This window comes from Cavia porcellus, unplaced genomic scaffold (genome assembly GCF_034190915.1).
Source record: "Cavia porcellus strain 051 isolate PalLab524CR breed Dunkin Hartley unplaced genomic scaffold, mCavPor4.1 scaffold_22, whole genome shotgun sequence".
Lineage (NCBI taxonomy): Eukaryota > Metazoa > Chordata > Mammalia > Rodentia > Caviidae > Cavia > Cavia porcellus.
This window is the reverse complement of record NW_026947505.1, coordinates 61,753,116-61,779,235: the sequence shown is the minus strand read 5'-3', so window position 1 is coordinate 61,779,235 and position 26,120 is coordinate 61,753,116. Positions and strand designations below refer to the sequence as shown.

The following is a 26,120-nucleotide window of genomic DNA, read 5'->3' as shown; positions in this document are numbered from 1 at the left end:
TGGCCGAGAAACAATTTCCCATGATGAAATGGTTCATGAATGAGAAATTTTTAAGTAATGAAAGACAGAGAACTATGAAATAATTTATGTGCAAGAAAATAAAATCCTTTAATACTCAGAATGAAAACTTTATATGAAAATATAAATTACACAGAACACATACACACATTAACTTTAGTATTAATTAAAATAATAGAATTCTGCAAATACCATGAACATTTAATAGAATGGGTAACTGTATTTTAAATAATAGGCTTAACTTTGTCCATGAAGATCAGAATAGATAAACATAAACACTTAATAACTTTTACTTTATTAATGAAACTTGAATTTCACATATAAAGTCAGTTATACAATTTTATTTACAAAAATAATAAAAACTGTTCTCTAGTGTGGAATATAACCACTTTGATAAATGAAAAGCATTTTATGCAAAGAGATTAAGAATTTTTTATTTGCATCATTGTCTCTTTTTACGATTAAGTCAAAATTATTTTAACTGTTTGTCACTTCTGTATTCTATAATTTAGTTGAACGTGAACAGATTATTTTGGTATGTGCTGAAATGGTAAGATTGCTCAGTGACAGCTAACTCACTGGGTGAATGCTCAATAACTTGGAAGCTGAATCAAGAAATTTAAATTGGAGTTTGTAGTTATAGAGGATTTGTGACTTTCATATTTTGCTCATAACATATAATAGAAAATTCTCCATAGGAAAACATTTTTAAACTGAAATTACAGATTCATCAACTTGAATAATAATCCTTAGCAATTACATGAGTTACTTTCACTAGATTAATACTTTTGTCTAAAATGGAGCAAAGGTAGCCTAATCGTTGTATTTTAAACATTTTAAAATACATACATCGTTTTAAATGCCACACAAGGAATTATATAAAATAGCATTTTAATATTTGAAATTTACCATAATATTAAAAATAAATTCCTTATGATAAATAATAGCTTATTCTTTAAAGTTCCTTTGCTTTAAATGATTAAGGAATTATTTTAATTATTTTTAATCAATCTTTAGAAAAGAATATTTTTTAAAAAAATATGTAAACAGGGATTCTGTTTTTGGGAAAAAAAGGTCTAATGATTTAAATCTTATAACCACTGGAAAAATCAGCTTAATTATTTACATATAGGTACTTACTAGAAGCAAGGTTATGGGAGGGGAAATATATATATATATATATTACATTGCACTTTGTGAAATATTTTTCTATTAATTTTAAAATAAGTGATTTTATTTCCTACACACCAAAGACATTTCTCTTTTTTAAAAACCCATGACACATTTTAGGATTCTGCCTAAATGTATACAAGTATAGTGGTATCCCTTGAAAATCAAATAGCAAATGTTCTTACAAAACGAAAAGTATCAAAAATGTATTGTTTATTATTTTGAAAATGAACCAGAAACATACAATTATTTAGAATTACATGAAAATAATTTTTATGTGAAAAACTCCACATAAAGTTTATTTGACAATAAAAATTTCCATGGAAAACTCAATTTTCAAAATTTATAGCTGTAGAAGATTTATATTAAATATAACATTTCCATTTTAACTGAATTGTATGTGGGGCACAAGATGGGTGGGGGAGTAAGGAGTTGTGAGTCACAATTTTTTGTGACCACTCACCTTTAACTTTGGGAAAAATGTTCACTATATATCAAATTCAGTTATTACTCTTCTGTCACAGATGATTTCCTGGATTTGAAAACAAGGTCTTTAATGGAAGAAGCAAGTTCTTGGAGCTCTTTACGAGTGGTATTGGTGACATCATGTTGCTCTTTGTCTAATTCTTCACTCAAGGAATCCTCTGCCTGCCCAGTCTTCTTTTGGCTTACTAACTGCTTTACAACCAAACTTTGATACTTTACCAAAAGAGCGTGCTGATCCTGTGAAAAGAAAGGAGAAGGAAAGGTAAGAAACACAATTAAAGTTTCTGAGGAAAAGATAATGTAAATTTTGAGATGGCAATACACAATGAATGTCTTCAACTTTATAAAGCTGAATAAACAAGGCCTCATACACTTACGGAATTACACATCAGGGAAAATAAAACATGAAAATAGAACATTTTACTATACACTGACTTAGCTAGATCCCATTACCAAAGATAAAATCAAGGTGATGAAGAGGCTCAAAGAAAACAAATTTCTTTTAGCTGAAGGATTGAACTTCTCAGAAGAATGTGTATAGGACAAAATGCTTGAAATATCCTTGAAAAATGAGGATGAAAAAAGACGATCTGACACTCTTTCTTATTTACTGAAAGAATAATTTCCAAATCCAAAATCTCCTTTACTATGGAAGGCTCCTGAGCTGCACTAAAGTTAAAAATCAGTCCCTCAGTAATGGTTCACATTCTTAGAAGCAGGCAGATGATGTTAGCATGTTTTTGTCTCTGTATACCAACAATGATTTGCACCTATTCACTCAAAATATTCAAAATTTTAAAGTTTGAGATGTTTCAAATGGACTGAAAATGTATTACCTCTGGGATTTTGTTACTGAGAAAAGCAATGATCTGTGGGACACATCTTCCAGGTGCGTGGAGCATGCTGTGGGTTGAGAACTGAAACAAGAGAACTGATGTAAGGTGCAGAATAAGAGCAGGGTCTTCTGTGACCTTTAGCTGTTCAAACAGTGCTTGTCGATGCTGGAACATTATCTGCCTAAAAAATAAAATCACATACAGGTAAGACTTGAGAAATTCTTACCAATCTCTACTGTTGTCTTCTCTACTCATTTTTAGCTTTTCTAGCTTAATGTTCTAATTTTGTAACATTTTAAGGGGTCCTTTAAATATGGGTGATACAGACACACATACACACACACAAACACAAACACTAACTGGCATGGCTAGAATAATTTCAGAAAACTCCAAAAAATATACAGGATAGGGATACTCAAAATAAATTTTGTTTTAAGTTGCTGGGAATCAAACAGAACTGCCCATATTTAAATCAGATTTCCTGTAAGAAAGTTTCCAAAGCTAATAAAAAGTCCCAGACTTAACTGGTTATGAGATTAAGGAACTCTGCTATGTCAACGAGAGGGTCAGAGAGGAATAAATAACTGTATTAAGAATTTAAATATGCTTGAATATCTATATCCATCAGATACAGTTCATCACCCAAAGTTCAGATAGTCATATTCAAATTGCAAGTATGTAATGTCTCACACCTGGAAGTATTAACAGATTAATTCACTGTTACCTTTCCTTCCTTTTGTCCCCCTTTTTCACCATGATATCACAAGCTTCTGCTGCAGAGTCCAAACAAGAAAAAAAGTCGTCTATGCTCTGAAAAAATATTTAATACCATAGTGTTTTACATAAGAAATGTCACTTTACATTCTAAATACAATTTTTACATTGGGGAGAGGGTGGGCAGGAGATTTAGCTCAATGGCACAAGCACCTGCCTGGTAGGCAGGAGGTCATGAGTTCAATCCTGGGTTCCAAAACAAAAACAAACAAAACAAAACAAAATAATTGGCAAGAGGGTTGGCCTTAAATTAACAACTGCCATTCAAGGAAACAAAGAGCAAAACATTCCCAGCTTGGCCTCTTGTATTTACCAACAGGTATCTGAGTGTGGGAATGTTTTAGTTTGGTTTACAGTTTTTATGGTAAAGAGTTTTATAACACAAAGTTCTAACTATGGTAACTGATTAAAATCCAACTATACTTACTTTTTCATTCAGAGAGTTGTGGAGTTTTGTGAGTGTTACTTTGGTCTCTTCTGACAATTTACTTAAAATTTTTTTTCTTACCTACAGAGGAAAAAACTTTTGTCAGTACTGGACTTTTGGATATATGCGGTATAAGAGCTAACAAAACAAACAGACAAAGTGCATTTATTACTGTCACAGAATTCTGACTGGAATTTGTTTTTGAACTTGAAATATCAAACATGAAGGTACGCTAAAAATGTTCTATGATCAGAGCTAGCCAACAGCTATTCAGGAAAAAAGGCTAGATACAATGCTATTTCTTCCACTTGCTCTACCAATTTTAGTCTTGTAGGAAGCACAATATTTGGGAAAAAAGTGCTTTTCCCTCCCCAATACCAGGAAAGGAAGGCCTCCTTTAAAAGAGGCTGAGATTTTGTCCATGGATAGAAGCTTCTTCCACTGTATGACAGCAAGAACCTCATGTACATATCCTGTGTAGTCAGATGGTCTCTTCTGGTAGAATATTTTTGTAAGAGGCTGCTGAAACGGTTTAACAACAGTGCCTTGAAGGGCATGTTTTGGGAAGAGGGGCAACTTAGTAGTTCCTTGTGTCACTCTGTACCAGTCCTCCTGTGGTGCTTTAAGGGCAAGGAACAAGATCTATTATTTCTTACAGCAGAAGTTTTTACAAAGCCAGGAAACATGGGATTGTCCATGGGGACAATCTGGGACTTGTTGCACCTGCTAAAGAAGGGAAGTTGTCTAGCACGCTGCAGGAGTAGAAGCAAATGCCTGAAGGTCTGGAGGCTAGTGTGTACTATGAAAAGGAGTTATGTGACACTAAACAATAGCTCAAAAAAACTCATGCCACCTATTTGACAACAATGAAACCAGTAGAAGGCACAAGGATTGGACTAATTTAGTGTGACTTAAAGTAGTTATCTGCAGTCTATCAAATGAAGACAAATGCCCTTCCGTATTGTCCCTCCATCTCCAACCTTAATGTGGATCAAGAGCAATGAGAAGTTGGAGAAAAGGAGGAAAAAGAGGAGAAAGACTGTTATTTTATGGGCAGACTACAACAAAGGCAGTGAGCCTATAGCATGGATGCCACGGGCTACTTGTTAACACTGAAAGCTTTCAACTGCCATCACTGACTACGACTTTTCTTCTCTAGGCAAAAGGGAGTCATGGCTTTACCCTACATTAAAAAAAAAATGAGTTTTATATATATATTATTTTTTTTTTTTGTCTTTTTCCTTTTTATCAGCACTGGGGATCGAACTCATGACTGCCTGCTTACAAGGCAGGCGCTTATGCCACTGAGCTAAATCTCCAGCCCCGAGTTTTATATTTTTTCAAATTCTAGTTTCAGAGTAAGAAATAACTAGAATTATCTAAGTATTAAGTGAGACGGTATCTTTAAATGAAAATGACTACAAAGATATGGAAACTGGACAGGAATTAAGGGACTAACACATGAACAGGAAAAAGAAAGATGTGAAAGAACATAATTTTAAATGAATGTCTTTATTCCAAAGTAATTAAGCAATGTATGTTTGGTAGAGTGGCTACATTACCAATCCTGCCAGAAACATACCTATATCTATTTATCTATCTGGACTAAAAATCTTTTAGGTTAGTTTCTAAAATATTCTTTCTGTATTTTCCTTTTAAGGTATTTCAAATGAGAAAAAATAAAATGTGCACACCCCAAATACATCAAGAATTGCCACAAATTACTAACATACTTCACTCGTAATGGTTGCAGGACAGTCTACTGCCATCATTAAATCTGAAGCTAAGAAGTTGAAAATGAGGTTTGTGATATCAGTACACACTGTCTTCAACAAGTGCTTGGTAAGAGCAGCCTGTGTGTCAGCTGAAAAAGAAAGACACTCTATTAAAACTAACCTTTTAGGCAGAATTATGAGATCAGTGAAAAACAGTATTAAGCATACCTGCAAAAAGCTTCATCCCCTTTTCAAACAATCTAATATTATTGTAGAGGTTTGAAACCTCTTCTTGTAAATCCTTGATTGTGCGTTTTCTACCAGTTCCAGAAGCAGAGGTTGAAGACATGAATACTGAACGTACCACCTCGAGGTAGGTTTTGTTAAGAGGTCTGTGCACAAGATAAATATAATTACTTTACTAAAAATTTACTGAATGTATGCAAGTAAGAAATTTTACATTTATTCAAATGAGGCTGAAGAAAAGATTTCTTCTTTTTCAAACACGTCACATAAAATGTGGAGGAGTTCACTAAGAATTTCTTTCCCAGTCCTAGAAAGTATAACTTAAATGGATTATCTTTTTTAGACTACTCAATGTTAAAGATGATTAACAATAACCAACACTCAATAAACTAAAAAGTTTCTTTGGAGTTAATTTGGACAACAGCAGACTATAAATCTCTTCCCTTTCTCAAGAATTACAACTTAAACGAATTCTCAGTTTCCAAAGTGGTGTAAGACATGCACTGACTAAAACTTTGTATACTCAACTTTTAAAGTAGAGCATTTAAAAAAGCATCGGTAGATGACTAGTAACTATTCATCTTTACATGATAAATATGATACTGTAATGGACTTTTGGACAAAAATATTTAAATTTAAAAAATTCTCATAAGGAAGCTCTATTTCTAAACAAAACGTTAAAGTATCTTGTGTTTCTAGATTTTATTTATGAAAACTTAAATAAATACTGGCACTAACTTGAAGGAAGACCAGGTTTGATTAATAATGGCCAAGTTATATAATTTCTTTTATTCCTTCATTTAAAAAGTTGTCCTGGCTCATTCATAAAGTAGGAGTGCTAAATTTATTCTTTTGGAGGTCAACTTGTTCTTCACTTTCCACTTTCAGTCAAATAAAAATTGAAAATGAACCTTTTTCCTTTTGGTGCTATTTTTCATGCTATGGAAGAGACAATCCTGAGATTAGCACTGGTGATTTTTCCCTCATTGAGACAGAAGATTGTAGAATCAGTTAAATGGCTCAGTTAAAGGTTCTCAGCTTTCATTTGCTATATTGTTTTTCCCAAAATATTAAATGTCTCCCAAAATACTAAAAACCACGCTGCTTCTATAGGTAAATAAAATCTGTGATTTGGTCATTAACACTGAATTTCAAATTTGAAAAGAAAATGCCTAAAATTTATAACTGTTTTCTAAGATCCCATCCAAAATTATACTTAAGCTTTTTTTTTTCTTTTGTCTTTGAGACAGGGTCACTATGCAGCTCAGCCCAGGCTGGTCTTAAACTTGCAACATTCTTTCTGCCTCAGCCTTCTGAGTGCTGGGATTACAGACATGCACCACCCGGCCCAGCTATATTTAAGAGAAAAAAACATGTTTTATTATACTTGCTTCATTAAGTACTCAGCAAGCTCAACAATAAATTCTTCAGGGGCATCTTGCATGTGTTTGCTTAAAAACTCTTCAATCTCTTCTTGGAACATAAAAGTTATCACTGGTTTCTTCTTTCCTGCAACAAGTACAAGCAATGTGGGGTGGGAGGAATAACAACCAAAACATGCAAACAACCAGAAAGCAAGTTAAGGTTTCAATAACAAATGTTAGTAAGATGGCAATCCATTCATTGCCTATCACAGTCTCTGAAACTAGTATTTATGTCAATAAAATTGCTTATGTGAAATACCAGTAAGAAAATAGTTTAAAAATTAGGATATACAATATGACCTAAAGGATTATTTTAATACTTCATTTGAAAATTATTATTTTCTAAAAGTCAATCAGGAAGTACAAAAAGATGATTTTCTCCACTCTAACTTGGATAATGCAAATCACAGAAATCAAAACAAGTAGACAGAAAATAATTTTTCAAGAAAAAAAGAATTTCTCTTTGTAAAAAAAAGATACTGAGTAGAATGTTCTTTATGAGTATTAGAAATTAAATCATCCTTATAATTTATGCAGTATCTTCAGAAAGCTTTTATAATCATTGTAACTACAACACCACTAGAATTGTTTAAGTGTTACCTTTTTTGGATAGACAGAGATGAAAATAAAGAAAACCTGCATAATTTTATACCCAAAATGTATTTTTGCTCCATAAAAATGATTCTAAGGAAAATTTATATGCAGCTAAAATAATGGAAATAATTATTTATGGTGGAAATGTCACATCTACCCACTTACCTGAAAAAGTATAGGCTGCAGACAAGGAAAGCTAACAATATTTCCATTAAAAATTGTAAAGGTCTGAAAGTGATTATTTCCAGCTAAGTTAGGTTATCTATTCTGCAGCAAAACCTTAGCAATAAAAATAATGTGTTTCAAAAATCCATTTCCAGCAAGACATTGTATGTAGTATATGCCTGTAATCTCAGCACTTTGGAGGCTGAAGCAGGGGGTTCATTTCAAGTTTGAGGCCAGCTTGGGCTACATAGTGAGCTCAAGGCCAGCGTGAACTACATAGTGAGACCCTGTCTTAGAAAAAAAAAAAAAAAATCAATTGTCCATACAAAGAGTTAAGCAGTTGAAACAACAGATAGTACATAGATAAATGCTACCCTTTTTTTGGTGACATCTGCTGCCCACCCAATGCTCAAAGTAAGTAGTCTACAATATCCCTGTTTGTTTCCTACATGTCTCTTTAAAAGTCTTAAAATTATATCTTGTTTCATGTATCTTTCATATTGAGGTGGATTCTGTATTTTAAGCTGAAAATCTAATTTCATCCTCCATTTCCAAAATTATGATACAACCCTTTTCCAAAGGTGCTCGATTACATTTTTAAGGTAGAATGGTTTTACTACCTTTATAGTTCCTCTCAATAATCTATGCACAAAATGAGTATCACATGCCTCATCTATTTAAAATGACAGATATTAGAGAAGTATTTTTAAAATGTCTTTTATCCCACCCTGCCACCTCCTTTGAATAAGGAAATTTATCAGTGAAAGACAGTCTCAATGCTACATAAAAGAGTAGACAGAGCAAATATTTTCTACAAAGATGCTTCTGCTTTAACACTATTTTAAGAACATCAAGAACAGAAGCTTTTTCAACCCTTCTTAAAACATTTAAAAAATTGTAAACAACTGTGCTATTACAGGTAGCACATTAACAGTCACAGCTGCGACATACGATGTCTGCATCTCCCAGCTACAGCTCCTATGCAATGAACTCTGTTAAAGGGAGAAATCTCAAATTAACAGCTGAAGAGTTTTAAATTTTCTTTTTACTGAGAATGAGGAAGACAGCATTATCAGTTTTGTTAGATTTTTAAGAAAGAAAAATGACAAAAAAATTTTCATCTAGAATAACAAAGCACCACATCTCTTGTAGACTTTAGATGTACTATGCCAGAGATCTAGTTCAACTGCACCAGTGCCTGTCCAGCAAGTGCAAGATACTGAGTTTGATTCTTAGTACAAAAAATACAAAAAAGACTTTAAAAAAATCTAGAAAATGAATATGCACTTAATGAATTCTACCCTAGACATAAGCAACTTAGGTGTTATAAAAATTAGACATGCATAAAATTCTGTGCAACAGCTGTCAACATTTTATCTTTTGTACTTTTAATGTCTTCAAGAGTTGAAATTTCTAAGAGTTGTTTTAACGTGAACTTCTTGCCTATGTCACGCGGTCTAAGACATTCTCATTCCTTTGATCACAACCACTGTTCCCATTGGTGCACCTTTACTAAGCTGCTCTGTGTGAGGCACTCAAGTGTCTGGAACAATGAGAGTGTCATCACCTGCAGAGTCAGCCACTCCTGCGATTGCTCTCCCGTGCTCGACTCCAATCTGACTTCCAGTGTTGCCACTTTTCATTTGTGTGCTGCACTGTCACCTCTGTTGGCTAATTTCCTCTTTTAATTATGAATTTTTATAAAATATCACATGGCTCTATTAATGAGAGACAGAGGCAATTCAATTATCAGCTTTGTTGCTTGAAAATGAAAATCTGACAGATGTGCAGTGCTTAATTAGTGACAAACCTCAAAATAAGTGACTCAACTATCAAAGATCACAGTATGCATCTATCACTTATAAGGTGGATCTATCACTTATAAGGTGGATCTAGCAAAGAAGTCTGCATAGTACCTTATGCAATTATTCAGTTAACAAACCAGGGTTACTTGGGAACTGCATGAATCATATTCCTGGTGGGTTGGTATTATTTAAACTGTGGTAACTGAAATTTGTGTCCACTGGAAGTACACAAAGAAAGATAGATGCCTAATTATATGCATCTTAGTATATTAAAGATATCATCAATAAAGAAAAAGTGAACTATAGCTACAAACCATGGGATGACTGGGACTCGTCATCACTGTCATCCTCTTTTCTTCCTTTCTTCTTGATTTTTTTAATTTTGTATTCTCTGGCATTGCCCCCACCTCCTCCTCTCACACTTCCACTGCCCTCTGGTGGAAAATGACATAGTTAGTCTTATATAATTAAATCCTATTTTTAAAAAGTGATGATACCATATGGTTGCATTTAAATTTACAGCAGAAAAAAATACAAGGCAAAACAATTAAAAAGAATCTATGATTCTTTTAAGCCTAATATTTCCTTATTTATATACAAGTGGTAAATTCAACCAATAAAATTAACAAAAAACTGTTTGAATTTAAGCAATCTTAGCCTGCTTTCTTCAGATACTGTATCTTCCTTCTCCAACATCACCCCTTTTCTATATCCATCTGATTTTTGGTTAGGCAAATCCATTCTTTCTCTCTTCTTCCCCTCAAAGAAATGTACCTTCATCTCATCTGTTATTACAGCGTCAATACTCTCTATTATATTCCTTTACAAATGTAACTCTACTTGGTGTGTTCTTGATTGAAAGATTACTATCTACCCTTACCAGAGGTCTGATGAATGAGACTCTCCCAGCACTCAACCCGATCATGAATCTCTTGAGACAAATAAGAGTATCTCAGTGTTTGTGTGCTTGGTGTTAACAGCAATGCTTGAAATATAGCAGGTGCTCAGTAAGTGTTGACCATGAGTATTAAACTCGTTATACAAAAAAATATATATCTAAATTAAAAATATAAATTACAAAAAAAAATATAAATTATGAAACAAACTCATACACTGTTAAGTAACAGTTAGAACACATGCTATGGATTGAACCTGAAAGGCCTGTGGTAAGCAGCTCTGTTCTGCCATCCCTCCTTGCCATGCCAATGTGCCTCATGACAGGCACAATGACGCCAAGTGACAGTGCAAAATCATGAGCCCAAATAAGCTTTGCTTCCTTTTCTACTGTGTACTCAGGCATTCTGTCACACTGACAGAAGCTAACAGAGGTATTATTAAAGTTTCCCTGTCACTAGAAATTTAAATTTAAAATACGTATTCTACCAAATAGAGTATCTGAAGTATAATCCAACACTGAAAAATACTGAAACTGCATTTCTTCATACAAGATTTTTCAAATAAATTCAAGTGATTTCTATAACCTAAAGATGGTTACCAAATCTAAGTGGAATTATATTAGGTTTCATCATGTCTTAGAAAAATTCTATTAAAATGAAAAATGATGAAAGAAACTGGCAGGAGGACAGAGAGGAAAGTGTGGTTGTTCTCTTGAGGAGTTAGGAAATTCTGAGAAAGGGACATTTAGTGTACAGCTCTGAAAGAAAAGAAGGAAGCAGTTACTTGATGTTCGCGAGGGTACTTCAGAGGTAAGGAGCACACTGAGCTGAGCATGAATGTGGCACGTCTGAGCATTCACCGTGAACAAAGGTCGATACTGTGCTGAAGAGGGACACAGAGTGGAGGAGGGAACGGAGACGGCACAGTCATCAAGTTAAATTATTTCTTTTCACAAAAGAGAACAGGATATATAATTAATAATATTTCAATTCACGTGATTAAACTTAATTCATTGGTAAAAAATCTGGTTGATATTAGCCATGAAAAGAAAGAATCAAAATCAAATCAAAGGCCTTTCAAAGGGCTTAAGAAATGCAGTTTATTGCCAACAAATGAAATCCTCATCTTTGAATTTTTTTACTAATAATTATTTATTACCTGTTGCTTTCCTCCTGCGCTCATCTTTTTTATCCTTTTTATTTGTGTTAACATTTTCTAAAATGGAGACTTGTTTCAGATCTTCTTCAGTGATTAAATGCACAGGATTATTTCTTATTTCCTGAAATAAAACATGCTTTTTTTGAAAGGCAAAAATAGATAGCATTTAAAATGTATTAGAGCTGCTTATGTATTCACTTACATTCTAATTATTCTTGTTTCACCTCATTGCTGAGAAGAAATTTCTTACCTCACAACTACTATTCTCACTTCTCCCTGCTAAAACTCAGTTTCTGTATTTGCTCTTCTAGGTTTTTTGTATCTACTAGCTAATGAGTATGTGTGACCAATGAATAACCGGTCACACAGCATCAGGTGTAACTCTCTGCAGCTGTAACTATCTAATGTTAACACTGTTTAACCATTTAGGGGTAGTGTTCCATTTTGGAATGGCCATAACAATGGAACTTAATACAAATTTTTCTCTTCAAACTTTTGTTCCCTGAATTTTTCTAGGTAACACAAATTTTAAAATTCCAACTTGCTGCATAAATGGATTAACTCCCTTTTTTTGAGACTCCCAAGTCTAGTGTCACCTGAATACCTGAGGTTACAAGAAAGATAATGAAATTGTCATATTCCATACTCATGATCATATATCATATATGAACTGGGCATAATTCACATAAACCCATTTTTCTTCTAGTCTCATTCTTAATGGTCCTGATTTTAAAAATTCATATTAAGACCAATGTACTATTTTCAAGTTGAAAGATTTATTCTTTCTCACAGTTTTGAAAGGATTCTATAATCTTTACTAACAGATACACATTTTCATGGTAAAAATGTTACTTTCTTTTAGGTTTTCTAGAAAAAAAAATGCTTAGAATGTCAACAGTTCAAGTAATAAAATCACCTTTTTCTGAACTTATTTTTGTGGTTTAGGAAAAAAGTCCAAGAAAAGAAAAAAAGTAATTATTATATTTTTACTAAATAAAAAATCATAAATAGTAATCAAATAACTAGTACCTAAAATCTGCTACAAATTTTATATAAAGCCCTTTATTTATATTTGTAGAGGAGGCATCCTTTTTAATTTTGAAGATAAAACAAAAACAAAAACAAAAGCAAAAACTGGAGGTCTACTTGTCCAATATAAAATGAAGCGCTAACTGCAAGTAATATTTTGGAGAAAGTATGTTTTAATATATACACAAAGTAAAATGCAATAGAAATGGATCATTTGTTATATTGTACTAACACAGTATATATACAATGAATATTTATACATATCCATACATAAGTTTTTCTACATTAACTGAACCAGTATGTTCCGATAATCTAGCTAAAAATTAGGTAGTTTCATTTATGCAATTTAATTTCTAAAACTGTTTCTCTAAATTTTTTTTTTTTTTTTTCATTTTTATTGGTACCAGGGATCTAACTCATGACCGCCTGCTTTGCAAGGCAGGTGTTTAGGCCACTGAGCTAAATCCCCAGCCCCTAGTTTCTCTAAATTTTGATATACATTGATGGTAATGAAATCTGAAAAAGAAAATAAAATGATCCATTACAGGAAAATAATATATGACATAAAATATTCATTACTGTGTAGACCACTCAGCCCATTTTTAAAAAGCTATCAGAGATTCTAATATGACAATTTTTAAGATTAACGATGAAAGGGTATCTGACATACCTTTTCAGCTTTTTGGTGCATCTGTTCACTGAACAGTTCTATACAGTCATTTATAAATTTTTCACTGACCACAACAGTGTTGCTAAAAATTACACCTGAAGCCTGTTTGTTGAATGCTCTCATCACCTGTTGAAGCAACATGGCAGCATCTTCAATGGATAAAGAACTGGGTAGCAGGGGCTAGAATTACAAATGAAAATGAAGTGAAAATACAGTATGACCCAGATAAACCGATTGTTACTACAGAGAAACACACACACATGTATATGAATGTATTTAAATGCATATAAATATGCTCTTGTAGGTTATCAAAACCATGTTTACACTGATAATTCCTCAAATTTTATTTCTGGTTTCATCACTACCCTATGCTGCAGAATCATATATCCTATTTCCTATCTAATTTACCTATTTATATGACACCTCAAACTGTCCAAAGCACTCACACCTATAAATCACTTTTACAAATCTCTTATACAAATTCACAAGCAATTTACCAGTTTACTTCTAAAATGCATTTCTTCTTGGCTTTATTATCTGACATCATTTTGATTAATTCTCCCAATGAAAGTATTCCCTCCCAAGAGCAAAAGCTTCATACCAAATAAATTCTGTAGCATGAACAAAACTTGGAAATTTTAGCATCCAAAAGTGGACATTATCTAATCAGGCTCTAATCCTGACTAGAAAGTAATGGATTAGCTACTTATTCATCTTTACCTACATTTATCGTTTTGGAATAATGAAGGGCAGGCCAACATTGAACACTGAAGTAAAACACTGTCAGTGGTGCTTACGCAGCTTCTGTTAATACATTAAGAGATTAATGGATAAGGGATAAACAAATGCTACACAATGCCTGATGTCAGTACAAGAAGTAAGTACTTGGATAAGATGTAAAAAATTTTATCAATTTTCATGTCAGGATTTATAAGAATTTTGTTCGTTTGTTTTGAAAATTGTAGAATTTTGGATGTTGATTATGCACCCATAAAAAGAAGGTCACTCTATTGCAAAAGGTAGAAAGACTCTAAGCATAAAATAACATTATTTTTGTTTCAACAGTTACTGCTAGAATTCAACTTTACAATCAAGACTACTTTTATGTATCCTAATCTTTAAAGCAGCCACGTATTAACAAAATATCACTTATTGTTAAAGAAAAATTAAGAGGAAAAAACATACTGAAATATCAACCCAACTTCCAGAGCTGATGGCTTCTTCTACTGATGCTTCCACTTGATCCACAAGTCCTTGACCAACACAAGCTGCTTTCAAAAATAAGAGTTGTGTAGTCTTATATCTTTTCTTTATGTAGTTTACAGCATCTGGGATTCCAAGTCGGGATAAAGCGTCAAATTCTAGAAATACATCACAAAGTTGGATAGAACTGTTAACCAATTACACGTTTTAGAAAATCAGAATAAGTCAACTTCTATCAAAACCTATTACTTGCTTATAAATATAATGTATTCCAGTATTTTTAAGGAATAAAACAAAATTGTATTATAGCCTGTTTCCTGATAATTTTACCATCATAAATTTTGATTAAAAATATTTTTTAGACAAATTGGTTCAGGCATTTCCTGAACACCAGGCATTATTCACGTTTTAACTGAAGGACCAAAGGAAAACATGAAGAAACCTGAGGACTACAGAGCATGAAGATTGAAAAATAGGGGTAAAAGAGGTAGTTGGTGATTTAGGTGAAGAAACAAAAAGTAGTATATAAGTTTATTACAGTTAAAGGAGTGAAATTTACTTTTCAAAATGTATCACCAGACAACTGTAATTCTCTAGTCTTATTTAAACTAGAAAAAGATTTAGCATGAAAAGACTTAAACTGACAGATATTATAATGACTGAAAATATCAATCCTCCTCATTCTCCAACTCCTACTGAGAATAATCCTCAAAAACTCTAGTTACAAAAGAATTCTAATCCAAGTTCTGTGGTTCAATATACTGAAAAACAGGACACAGGAGGTTAAAAGATCATACAAACCTTGGGATCCTAGCACATGTTGAAATTGGTCATTACAGGTTTCTTTTTCTTTTGGTTGTAGCACTGGGGATTGAGTCCAGGTCTCTGCACAGATTAGGCAAGTGCTCTACCACTTAGTGGCACCTTCAGCTCCTTATGTTTTTAAAACTGGCTGTTTCACTAAGCTGCTTAGCCTGGCTTTGAGCTTGTAACCCTCTTGCCTCAGACTCCTGAGTGGCTGAGACTGCCAGCATGTCCCACCAGTCATTAAAGGTTTTATACTGAGAATGTGGTTTGTTGTGTATACATTAGTTAAGCTAACTAAATTTAATACGTATTTTTGACTTTTGTTTGAATGACCAAATTCAGTCCATTATGGCAGAATCTCTAAAACAATTCAGAATGATTTCAATGTTCTGAAGTATTAGACAGCTAACAAAAATGAACACTGTGAAGTTCACAGACAGTAAGATAGTCCTAAAATGATATAACTGAAAAAGCGCACAACTTCCTGCAATATAAGATTTAATTATTTTATGAATTAAAAAAATACTTAAAAATTTAGTATAAGTTTAACGTAACTGGAAGGTTAATAACAATACTAGCTTTTGTTTTTCTACATTACAATTGTTTAGTAACTGTGGAATTAAGCTCAGTTCTAAGATCCACAGAAACCTTAAATGTGAGTATTTTTATACTCAAAAGAAAACCATTACACTCTGGTAGGAAAATATATGTGGACTTAAGGGTTAGTATAATGCTTTCTTTCAAAGAATGTATTAGTATTAGAAAGAAATGTTAGCTTCCAGGGGAAAAAAAGCATAGTTACCGAGATAGCCATTCTGCCTGAAAAAAGAATCCACCCAAGCATTCTGTGTCCTGGAGTAGATGTCAGGGACAAACAATGCTTTATCCTGTCTTCCACCAACCACTGTGCCTCGTAAGCGTCCACAATTAACAAGTTCTTCAAGTACAGCTTAAAAGAGACCCATACAAATACATATCAATCACAAGTATAAATCTTAAAAAGTGAAATATTTTATTAATGTTCCATATAATCTTACCATTTTAATAATTTAAAAGTTTAAACAGCATAAATGAAATTATTATATTTGAAACAGAATTTCCCTGTCATTTGTGAGAATATTCAGTAAAAACGTAGAGAAATTTTGAGCAACTAGTTAAAGAGGTTGAAATTGTAATGCAAAATAGTTAATATTCATGCTCTGGAATTTACTAGCTCTGATAATCTTGAACAAAAACCAAAATGCCATTATTAACTGCATGATTTATTTTACAGTGAACGCTCAAACACTTTGAGAACGGGTAAGGGGCAATCACTAAGTGCTACCAAGTTCAGTTTTTTCATTCTTAGAAAAATCAAGACAACTGGACCACAAAAGGGCCAGCAGTGTGAAATAAAACTATAACTATTTCTTATGTTACTACATTTCCACAGTTTAAACCAAAAGAACACATTTTAACTATGAGAAATTTTTGTTATTGGTTGATTTCTTGGCCATTCTTTCTGGAGGGAGATGGAATCTCAGCATTGTTTTAATTTACGTCTTTCAAATGACCAGTGATGTTGAACATTTTTTCATATCTTTATCTGCTGTTTCTACTTCATCTGAGAAGTGTCTTAAATGTGAGTATTTTTATATTCATTTCAGATGGCTATTTTTCGATTGGGTCTTTAAATCTGTGGAATCTTAGATTCTTCTGAGTTTTTTATATATTCTAAGTATTAGTCCTTTATCTGAGGAACAGCTGGCAAAGTGTCTCCCTGCACTGTGGGTTACCTCTTTAATCTATCGGTTTTTTGTTTTGTTTTGTTTTGTTTTGGTTGTATGCAAAAGTAAGATGATATCAAACTTGCTGATTTGTGATATTTCTTGTGTGATCAGAGTTTCGTTCATAAAGTCTTTGCGAACACCAGTATCTTCAAGAGTTCTATCTTTCTCTCTTACAGCATTTTAACATTCAGATCTTCAATCCACTTTGATTTTAGTTTAGTATATGATAGAAGATATGGATCGAGTTTTCAAACAATAACAAATGCTAGTGTGGCTGTGGGAAAAAAGGAATCTTTCTCTACTGGCGGTGGGAGTATAGGCTGGTACAACCACTGTGGAAATCAGTATGGAGATTCTTCAAAAACTAAAATGAGAAGTTCCATTGGATCCTGCAACTTCTCTTTTTGGTATCTTCCTGAAAGAATTAAAAGCTTCATACCACACTAATTTATGCATGCTCATGTTTATACCAGTATAGTTCACAATAGCTAAATCTTAGAAACAGCCCAAATGCCCATCAACTGATGAATGGCTAAAGAAGATAGCTTTTTATAGAATGGATAAGCTTGACACACTTCTAGCTACTCTTAGGTAAGTAAGTAAACTGGAAACACATGTTTAAACACTGCATTGTATTTCTGGTGTGAGAAACTTAAAAGTATAAATAAGGATCAAAATGTCTAATAGATATCGGGAAATGGGATGACAATGTTCAAATAAGAAGAGAAACAAAGAAGGGTAGAGGGGGAGAGGAAGGAAGGCACAAGGGGAAAAATGGAAACTAATCTTTTATAAATAAGAGGATGAGGGGAAGAAAAGAGGAGAGGGGAATGGAAAAAAAGATGTATCACATACAGGCACAAATCCTCTATGATGAATGATCACTATGTGTATGTAAGAAAGAGAGAAATAAAATGCCACAATTAAAAGAATAGATGACAGAGCCATATTACGTAAGTCTAAATCTCGATTCTACCACCTAACTAGCTTTATAATACTGGGTAAGTCATTTCCTTTATGTTTTCATTTTCCTGTCTCTGAAACAGGGATGGTAACAATTCTTATGCACAGTGTTGCTGTAATCAAGTAAAGTACTTGGAAGAATAGTTAGTACAAGGTAAGTACTTGCTAAGCTAAATGTTATCTAAATGCAACACCAACATATCATCCATCAAAAGATTGTGGCCTATTTGAAAACTGGAGTATAATACCATTAATGTAAACTTATGCTTTTTATTTAAAACAGCAAATCAACTAAATATTTTTTGCTTTAACTAGCAAAATCCTCTTAAAAAGACGAAGTAGATAGAAAACGATTACTTCTAACTGAATCAGAAAGTACAATCAAAAAGTGTCTGGCACAAAGAAAGGATTATAAAAATTAGCCTTTGACATAAGTCAAAATTAATTTATAAATGAATTTCAGAATCAACGCTGAGTAAAATAAGTATAGATTTTTCAATAGATTGAAATGTTTGATTCTTAACAGTGTGATTATACAAAAACCCATTCTAAACTCTGAACAAAAATTTCAAGTTATCAATTATTACCAGAAGAATTTTACATTATAATGAAATAGTGCTAATTGTTGATCTGTTTAACTCGGGCTCAAGCAGAAATTTTAAATTTAATATTCATGTTCTGGAAAATACAGTAAACAAAAATTAATTTTTAGTTCTATATACTGAATTTGTTTTCAACTCTTCACTTTAATTCTTAAATTTCCAGATATCTGAGTTAAAAGCTAAGTCCTTGCTTTAAAAAATTACTCCAGTATAACATTAAAAATAACCCTTGATATCTCATTAGAACTTTATAAAACATGCAAACCACAGATACTGAACCAAGATTATTCGGAGATAATTATGTTGTTTGAATACTAAGAATTTAGCAATACAGTATGTTGATGGCTACAAACTCTCTATAAAACTTTTTTTTAGGAAACACAATTTACTTTAATTTTAAAATTTAATAAAAAACCCTAAGAAACAAAGAAAAAATTATTCATAATCTTACAATTATAAATGTAAGACAGTGTATGTACATATGTATTTTCATTTTGTGAACATTTTCCTTTCTTCATTCCACTCCTCTGAAGATGCTGATACTAATGTCTCATGGGTCTACCAGATAGATAAAAACATGAAAACATACAGAAAATTTTTCAAATAATGAAATATTTTTAATAACGTAAGTCTCAATATTAACTGTTAAGTTTTGAATTAACAATCTGTTCAGCATGGTACAATTTAGATAATTTGTCTCCCAAGGTCTATGTGTTAAGGGGTTGCCTTCCAGACTGGTGCTCTTGGTAGGAGGTGGAGCCTAGTGGGAGGTCACGGGGTGGGAGGGGCGCCCTTGAGGGGACTGTGGAATGACAGCCACCTCCTCTCTGTGTGTGTTTCTTGGCTCCTGAGTTAAGTGGTGCTGCTCTGCCACAAGCTCCCCACTATTATTTAGCATGCCTACCAGCTACCCACAGAAATGAGGTCTCCCAGTGTTGGACGGGAAACTTAAATAAGACTGTGAGTCAAAATAAGCACCCTTACTTTTTGTTCTTTTTGTTTTGTGGTGCTGTGTGTCGGGAATTGAATATAGGTCTTTGTGCGTTCTAGGCAGATGTTTAAAATGCCCTACCACCGAGCGACAGTTCCAGCCCAAACCTTTTCTAAGGTAATTATCTAAGGCATTTCACTTCAGTGTCTGAAAGCTGACTTAACATAAGCATGACATAACTCATAACACAACATATTTGTGTGTGTGTGTGCGCACACACGTGTGCACATGTGTGCTGGGGATTGAACCCAAAGCCCTGAACACACTAGGCAAGCACTCTACTAGCAATCTACGCCCTGAGCCCAGATGATACTCAGTTTATACAGAACTCACAGTAAAGAAGCTGCTCCTGAAACCCATATTTTGAAATCAGAGAATTCACTGCAGTTGGCCTGCACAAAAGGAAAAAAGAAAAATGAAGAATTGAAAGTAGTTCATTATAGTTATATAGGAATTTGTAAAAATCCTTAAGAGAATTAGAGTTTCCAGGAAAACCAATTAATTTAAAAGGAAAAATGACGTGATGGCTGCACTATGTGTCCTTACTCTCGTTTCACAGAAGCTCCCCTTCTATCCGTTTAGTAAATTGGGATCCTCAGAGAGATTTTAAAAACTAAAACAGAAGAAGAATCACCTGCTAGGAAAAAGTGCAAAATCATATCTAATCTAATAACTATATACAAATCTATATACTTAAAACATGCTTACCGGGTAATAGCACTAAATAGTCCACGAATGCGTGCTTTATGTCGAGCTACAAAGGATTCAGTGAAAATGACTCCTCTGTTATCAAGATCAAGACGTCCATTAATAATTTTACCGAGTCGCTGAGTTAGCGCCTGGAGATAAAGATGTAAATTTTTATTAATGCAAAAATACAAAATTAAACATATGCTTGGTAGTCATATTCAATTCAAGCTTCATGCAGATGTATCAATCATGTGACTAAGAAATTTTGATAAGAATAAATTATAAGATATATAAACTAAAATGAAAGTTCAGAGTCTAATAAACTTCATAATAACAGGGCCAAGAAGTAAGTCAAATCACTTCTATGATTAAAAGCTTAGCAATCATATTAGTCCTTGTTAATAAGGTCTATTTCTATTGTAAAATAAAAATGATTCGATATTTTAGATTTACATAGCTTCCAACAAAAAATGGTCAAGACTTATACATATATGTATCAGAGAAAATCCTCTCTAGAGCTTCAAACACTAACAGATGTTAGTGTTATTCCAAGATCCTGCTACTAAGGGAAATATAACGCTGGAAAATAATTTTCTCATACAAATATTAACTCATCTCTGTGTAAAGGATTTAAATTGTTTATTGGTGAAATAAGTCCTGAACTTAAGAGCATTTAAGTTGTGAATTTTCACAAAAATGAACAGACCTGACACTATGAATATCCATAGATGTAAATAAATCACAGAAGTAGTTCATGTGACTGTGGGACACTGTCACAGTTGTGTTGCTGTGTGCTTACGGTACTGTGTGACAGTGTAGAGTACACGGTGCTCGATCAGAGCCCAGGATATCCAGAAGAAAGATGAGAAGGAGAGGTGATGTGGATGGAGGTGTTGTGGAGGGGACTGCTAGGAAACACAAAGCAATATACACTGTATGTTGTCCAAGATGTGTAACACTCACTTTTTGGACTTATAGGCGAATCCAACTTAGGAATGTTCTCCTAGAATGGGTCTCATTTGTAAGTAAGTCAGAGACTTAACTCATTTTCAGACTTGAGAGACTATTACTTTACAGTTATACTATGTTTGGGGTCAGGTACATGTGAAGTAAGTCTGGACATATTTCACATCCCCAAATAAGTTAAATCTACTGAAGATAGCTCACTTGGTACTTTTGTGATGGAAAAAAGTACCCTAATTAGTTTTTAGGATATAGAAAAATTAGAATTAAAAAATATTAACAAGAGATGTATTTCTAAAAACTATGTAGGAGCAGTTTTTTTAAAAAGTCATTAGATTTAAATCTGATATTTTGAAAGTGTTTTAAAAACAGTGTTTTACTTTCTGGGATTAACATGTATTTGCTCATGTGAAACAGAATTTAGGCTCCTGAAATGCTATATAAAACAGATTTATATTCTGTATGTGGTATTTTAAATGTAACTAGGGAAACTCTCTTAACATAGCTCAATAAGTTTGTTTGCATTACAAATTAACCTCATGCAATTATGATTTGGTAAGTTTTTAAGTTGGATTTTCTTAAAATGATATGCAGGTAAAATGAGATTGGATTTTTCCTTCATTTCAGTAAATAAAAACAAAATTATGACTTTGGTCTGACAGATATTTTACTAGATATAGCTCATTCGAGCCTATGAAAATAGATACAATTATCGCCATTTTACAGATATCCAACTTGAAGTGCAAAGGAAATGGAATAATTTTCTTAATGTCAAATAAGTAAATGTCATAGACAGGATTTAAATCAAGCTCTGTTTAACTCAAAGCCTGTGTACTTTGTATTATATCAAAAGGGCTTCTACAATTCTAAAACGTGAAACTACTTAAAACAAATAGCTTCTATTGTTATTATACTATAAATCAAGGTACCAACATAAGAACCCACAGTTATGAATGTGAAATTCTTTGGCTGTTCCACCCATCATACTGTTAGTTTAGAGGCAAAGGGGAAAAGGTGGGGGCATCAAAAGATACTGGCACTATTAAAATTTTTGTCAAAAACATCCATTGCTGGAGATCCTGTCTTTATATTCTATGATGGTTAGCAGCATCCCTGACTTTCACTTACATGGGCCAGCAGTGCACCCTCTAACTTACAATCTTCAACAGTTATTTCTTAAGCTATAAGTGGCCACTTAGAACTGAAGATATACTGGGTAAAATTTCTCTATAGGTATTATCAGAAACACTACATAAATTTATGCACTTACGGTATATTTACTGTTACATCAAGACAGTGCTAGAGCTCAGTCTATTAAAAGTTTCTAGAGTGTCTTATGGTTCAGAAACATTCTAAGTACTTTTAAACAATCTCTTCAGAGCTATCCATGTACAGGAAGTATTCCCCAAATATATAGCTACAACATGTATCAAGTCATATATTCACAACAAATCCAGTGATGCTAAGAAAATCTGGTGTTTTTCACTCATTAAAATCCCCTGTTTAAAATTATTTGTTCAAAAGACACATTATGCTAGTAAGGAAAAATACCTGTGTTAGAAAGTTTCCAGGAAGATCATAGGTTTTACACAATTCTGAAATGGTTACTTGACCACTTTCTTGCAATTTATCATTTACCTCTTCTGCTAACCGATCCAAATAGCTCCTAATATTGAGCAAAAGAAAGAAAGAAAATAAAAAAATCAATTAGAAATAATGGTTTTCCTACATTTTCTCTTTTATGTTTAATTTCTGTTGAAGAATATGCTCCAGAAGTAATGAGAGATAAACACCATTTATAACATAAAATTGTTTCCTTGTCATCAAGGTAGCTAAACATAAGGTTACTCAAACGTTAAATTTTGGGATTTTCAACCAGTGGAAATTTTACAGTCATTTTCTCACTAAGAATTTTGGAAAAAAAATTTGTTTTTAGAGTTAAGTTTTTGTTAGTTTGTATAAAGAGGTAAAAACATATACTATTTATGAGTATATATTACACATAATTAAGCACTTGCTTTTTAAATGGGATGATCCTTATAATGAAAATCAGTTCTAAACGAAATGTCTTCCTGTGTCTATTTGGTCTGCATGTAAATACTACCTGAATAAAAAAAGAAAAGAGTCCTTCTAAATATTGTACTTACTCATCTATTAGCTGTCCCAGAACCACATGGACGTGTTTTTCTGATTTAACAATGTCACTAATTCTATTTTCAATATGAGTCAAATCAACATTAATTACCTGGAAAATACACAGATATTTTATTTAAATAAGTTGTTAATGTTTCTTAAGTTTGAAGATTTCAAACTATATTTTTTAAGAAGTTATTTGATCTTCGATAAATTTCAAACTGATATGAAATATTTTTAAAACCCTCAGTAAAATGAAAAATTGAGAAACAGAACTTCTTTATTTTCAATATTAAGAATTACTTTTAAATGCTAGGAAATGTACATTAAGTAGTAACAATATTTACATATAACAGATATCATTTCACATATTTTCTACTTTCTAAGTTTATAATGTACTTTGGCAATCACATTTGCAGTTTTTGAAAATATCTCCTACATTTTACTATTAGTTTTTTACTTCCACATTCTCAAACATAAATGTGAAACTAGTAATTTTTCTTACAAAATTACAAAAATTGGAACTACATAAAATCGTATTTGAGTTGATTTGGTAAGCAGTAAGCAATCAAACAACAAAGAACTTAGTAAATCAATCCAATGTATCAGAATTTATTAAATATTTCAATACTATCAGTGAGGGTTTTATAACTATTTCTTTACACATATTCAAAATATAACTATCACTGAACGCTTTAAAAGGCACTGAGTTCATAGCATTAAATTTTGAGAAACCAAAACAAAAACCAAGTTTACCTGTTGTAGATCAACAATGTTAACTCGACCTTTAAAGAAAAGATACGCATTTAAATTAAATGTAAGTACAAACTAGCTAAGCAGTGTAAATTCTAATAGGTATGTTTTGAACAGTTCAAATCGTTCTACAATTATAAAGAGCCATGATCATTAATGCCTTCACCTGTAAACCATCTGCTAAGTTTTCATGGCTGAAGGTATAAGTGATAATTTATTTTCCAAACTTTTTAAATCACAGAAGGCTGATCAGCTAACACATAACGACTCTGAATTTATTTATTGTGATCAGAGATTTTGATAACTAATTAAGATGAAATTTTTTCAAATTATTTGAAACTAAAAGGTAGGTTTCTAACGATTAGCAAAAGAAAATCTATTATATACTCCAAATTATAATTCATGTTATTAGAAGTCTGCAGACAAAAAAGTAAACACCAAAGCTGCACTCCAAAACATGTAGCAAAGAGTTGCTTCTATTTTAATCAGCGTGTATTCAATATGCTCAGTAATTTGTTCAAAGTTTAAGAAAGCAAAAGAATACAATTTTTGTGTATGTACTGGTAATAACAGCATTTCGTTTAATGGTACATATTCGAAGTTAATTTGTAAATACAAGTTTTTTTCTCTTTTAAAGGGATAGTAAAAGAGCTTTGATTTTTTTGAGAATTTATAGTCTTTTAAAAATCTCTGACCTCCCTCACAATTACCACCTGTTAACCAGCAGCTAAGTACTATCCTTTGGGTCATATAATACATTAATGAACTGTAAAAAGAAACAGTTAATTCACATAAAACACATATAACTCAAAATAATAAAAACTATTATTTTGATAAGTGATAATACCTGAGCACGAGCCTACCAAAAATACTAAAGCTGATTATCAAGTTAACAACTGAGAAGTGCAATACAGTTCAATGATAGTGTGTGCTTAACATTTGAGAAGCCCTGGATTTTTCCTCCCCTAGGAACTGGAAAGAAAAAACTTGAGAAAGATGTTCTATAACCTCTAAAGAATGCACGCATTAGATAGTTATGATTTTAAAGTAGGCTTTTTCCAGGATTGGGGAACTACTGAGATATTACTTACCGCCTCGGACATGCAGCTCATCTTTCATTTCCTTACTAATCTGAGCTGGAGTAATATATTCTTTTCCATCAAGTGTGTGAACTACTTCTAGCTGTTTCTGAGCAATCAGTTTATTCACAATCTCAATACAGTTCCGCTCTGACAATCTGAGGGGAAAATTTTTTTTTAGAAAATTTCGATAAATTGGTATTCAGTAAAAAATAAAAGAGTATACCAAAACAGACTTTCAATAAGTTTGGGTAGAGTCACTACATATTTAAAAATCTATACCTTTCATAGTACAATACTGATTCAGTAACTTAAAAAAATCCCGAGAGTAAGAAGGTTTACATACACTTAAATCATTTACTTAGCTGATATATATCATTTTAGAAATGGCAAATTTCCTTTCTTTTGGGCCTGTTTTGAGTCTCCAAGTACGAATAAAAAACTGAGGACAAGTAATTTAAGTAGAAGAACACTTTGTTTTACTTCGGTTTTGCTTTTTTTTTTTTTTTTTTTTTTTTTTTTAAGTGCATTCAGGCCTCATTCATTCACTTGGTCTGCAGACAGGAGATTTGTACTATTAAATACATAACTGTTACTGGACCGCCACCCACTGTACCAGGATTTGTTTGTTGTTATCTCTCAGTGCTATAAAGCACAGCATTAAGCCTACTGTCTCTGGGTCAAGATGTAATAACAATTCTAAATAAAAACAGTGAATGGATATGAAGGATGCTATTCGCTATCCATAGTAAC

At 32.6% G+C, this 26,120-nt stretch overlaps 1 protein-coding gene across 2 annotated transcripts in view; it reads right to left on the bottom strand.

Moving 5' to 3' along the window:
* Ufl1 (UFM1 specific ligase 1) overlaps nucleotides 1-26,120 on the bottom strand; it is a 30,333-nt gene that overhangs the window by 3,541 nt on the left and 672 nt on the right. Inside the window, exons 2-19 of one of the 2 annotated variants that reach the window (XM_063233264.1) lie at nucleotides 25,380-25,525; nucleotides 24,292-24,320; nucleotides 23,550-23,647; nucleotides 22,954-23,068; nucleotides 20,458-20,588; nucleotides 20,083-20,141; nucleotides 16,227-16,373; nucleotides 14,600-14,775; nucleotides 13,415-13,594; nucleotides 11,716-11,836; nucleotides 9,975-10,094; nucleotides 7,064-7,181; nucleotides 5,655-5,818; nucleotides 5,445-5,575; nucleotides 3,712-3,792; nucleotides 3,235-3,320; nucleotides 2,511-2,691; nucleotides 1,652-1,911 (exon numbers count right to left, since the gene is read on the bottom strand). In XM_063233264.1, the coding sequence (XP_063089334.1) occupies nucleotides 1,696-1,911; nucleotides 2,511-2,691; nucleotides 3,235-3,320; nucleotides 3,712-3,792; nucleotides 5,445-5,575; nucleotides 5,655-5,818; nucleotides 7,064-7,181; nucleotides 9,975-10,094; nucleotides 11,716-11,836; nucleotides 13,415-13,594; nucleotides 14,600-14,775; nucleotides 16,227-16,373; nucleotides 20,083-20,141; nucleotides 20,458-20,588; nucleotides 22,954-23,068; nucleotides 23,550-23,647; nucleotides 24,292-24,320; nucleotides 25,380-25,525 (2,299 nt within the window). In that variant the 3' untranslated portion in view covers nucleotides 1,652-1,695. Of the gene's footprint in view, nucleotides 1-292; nucleotides 1,912-2,510; nucleotides 2,692-3,234; nucleotides 3,321-3,711; nucleotides 3,793-5,444; nucleotides 5,576-5,654; nucleotides 5,819-7,063; nucleotides 7,182-9,974; nucleotides 10,095-11,715; nucleotides 11,837-13,414; nucleotides 13,595-14,599; nucleotides 14,776-16,226; nucleotides 16,374-20,082; nucleotides 20,142-20,457; nucleotides 20,589-22,953; nucleotides 23,069-23,549; nucleotides 23,648-24,291; nucleotides 24,321-25,379; nucleotides 25,526-26,120 lie in introns of those variants that run through there. The other variant, XM_063233263.1, reaches the window with a different exon arrangement.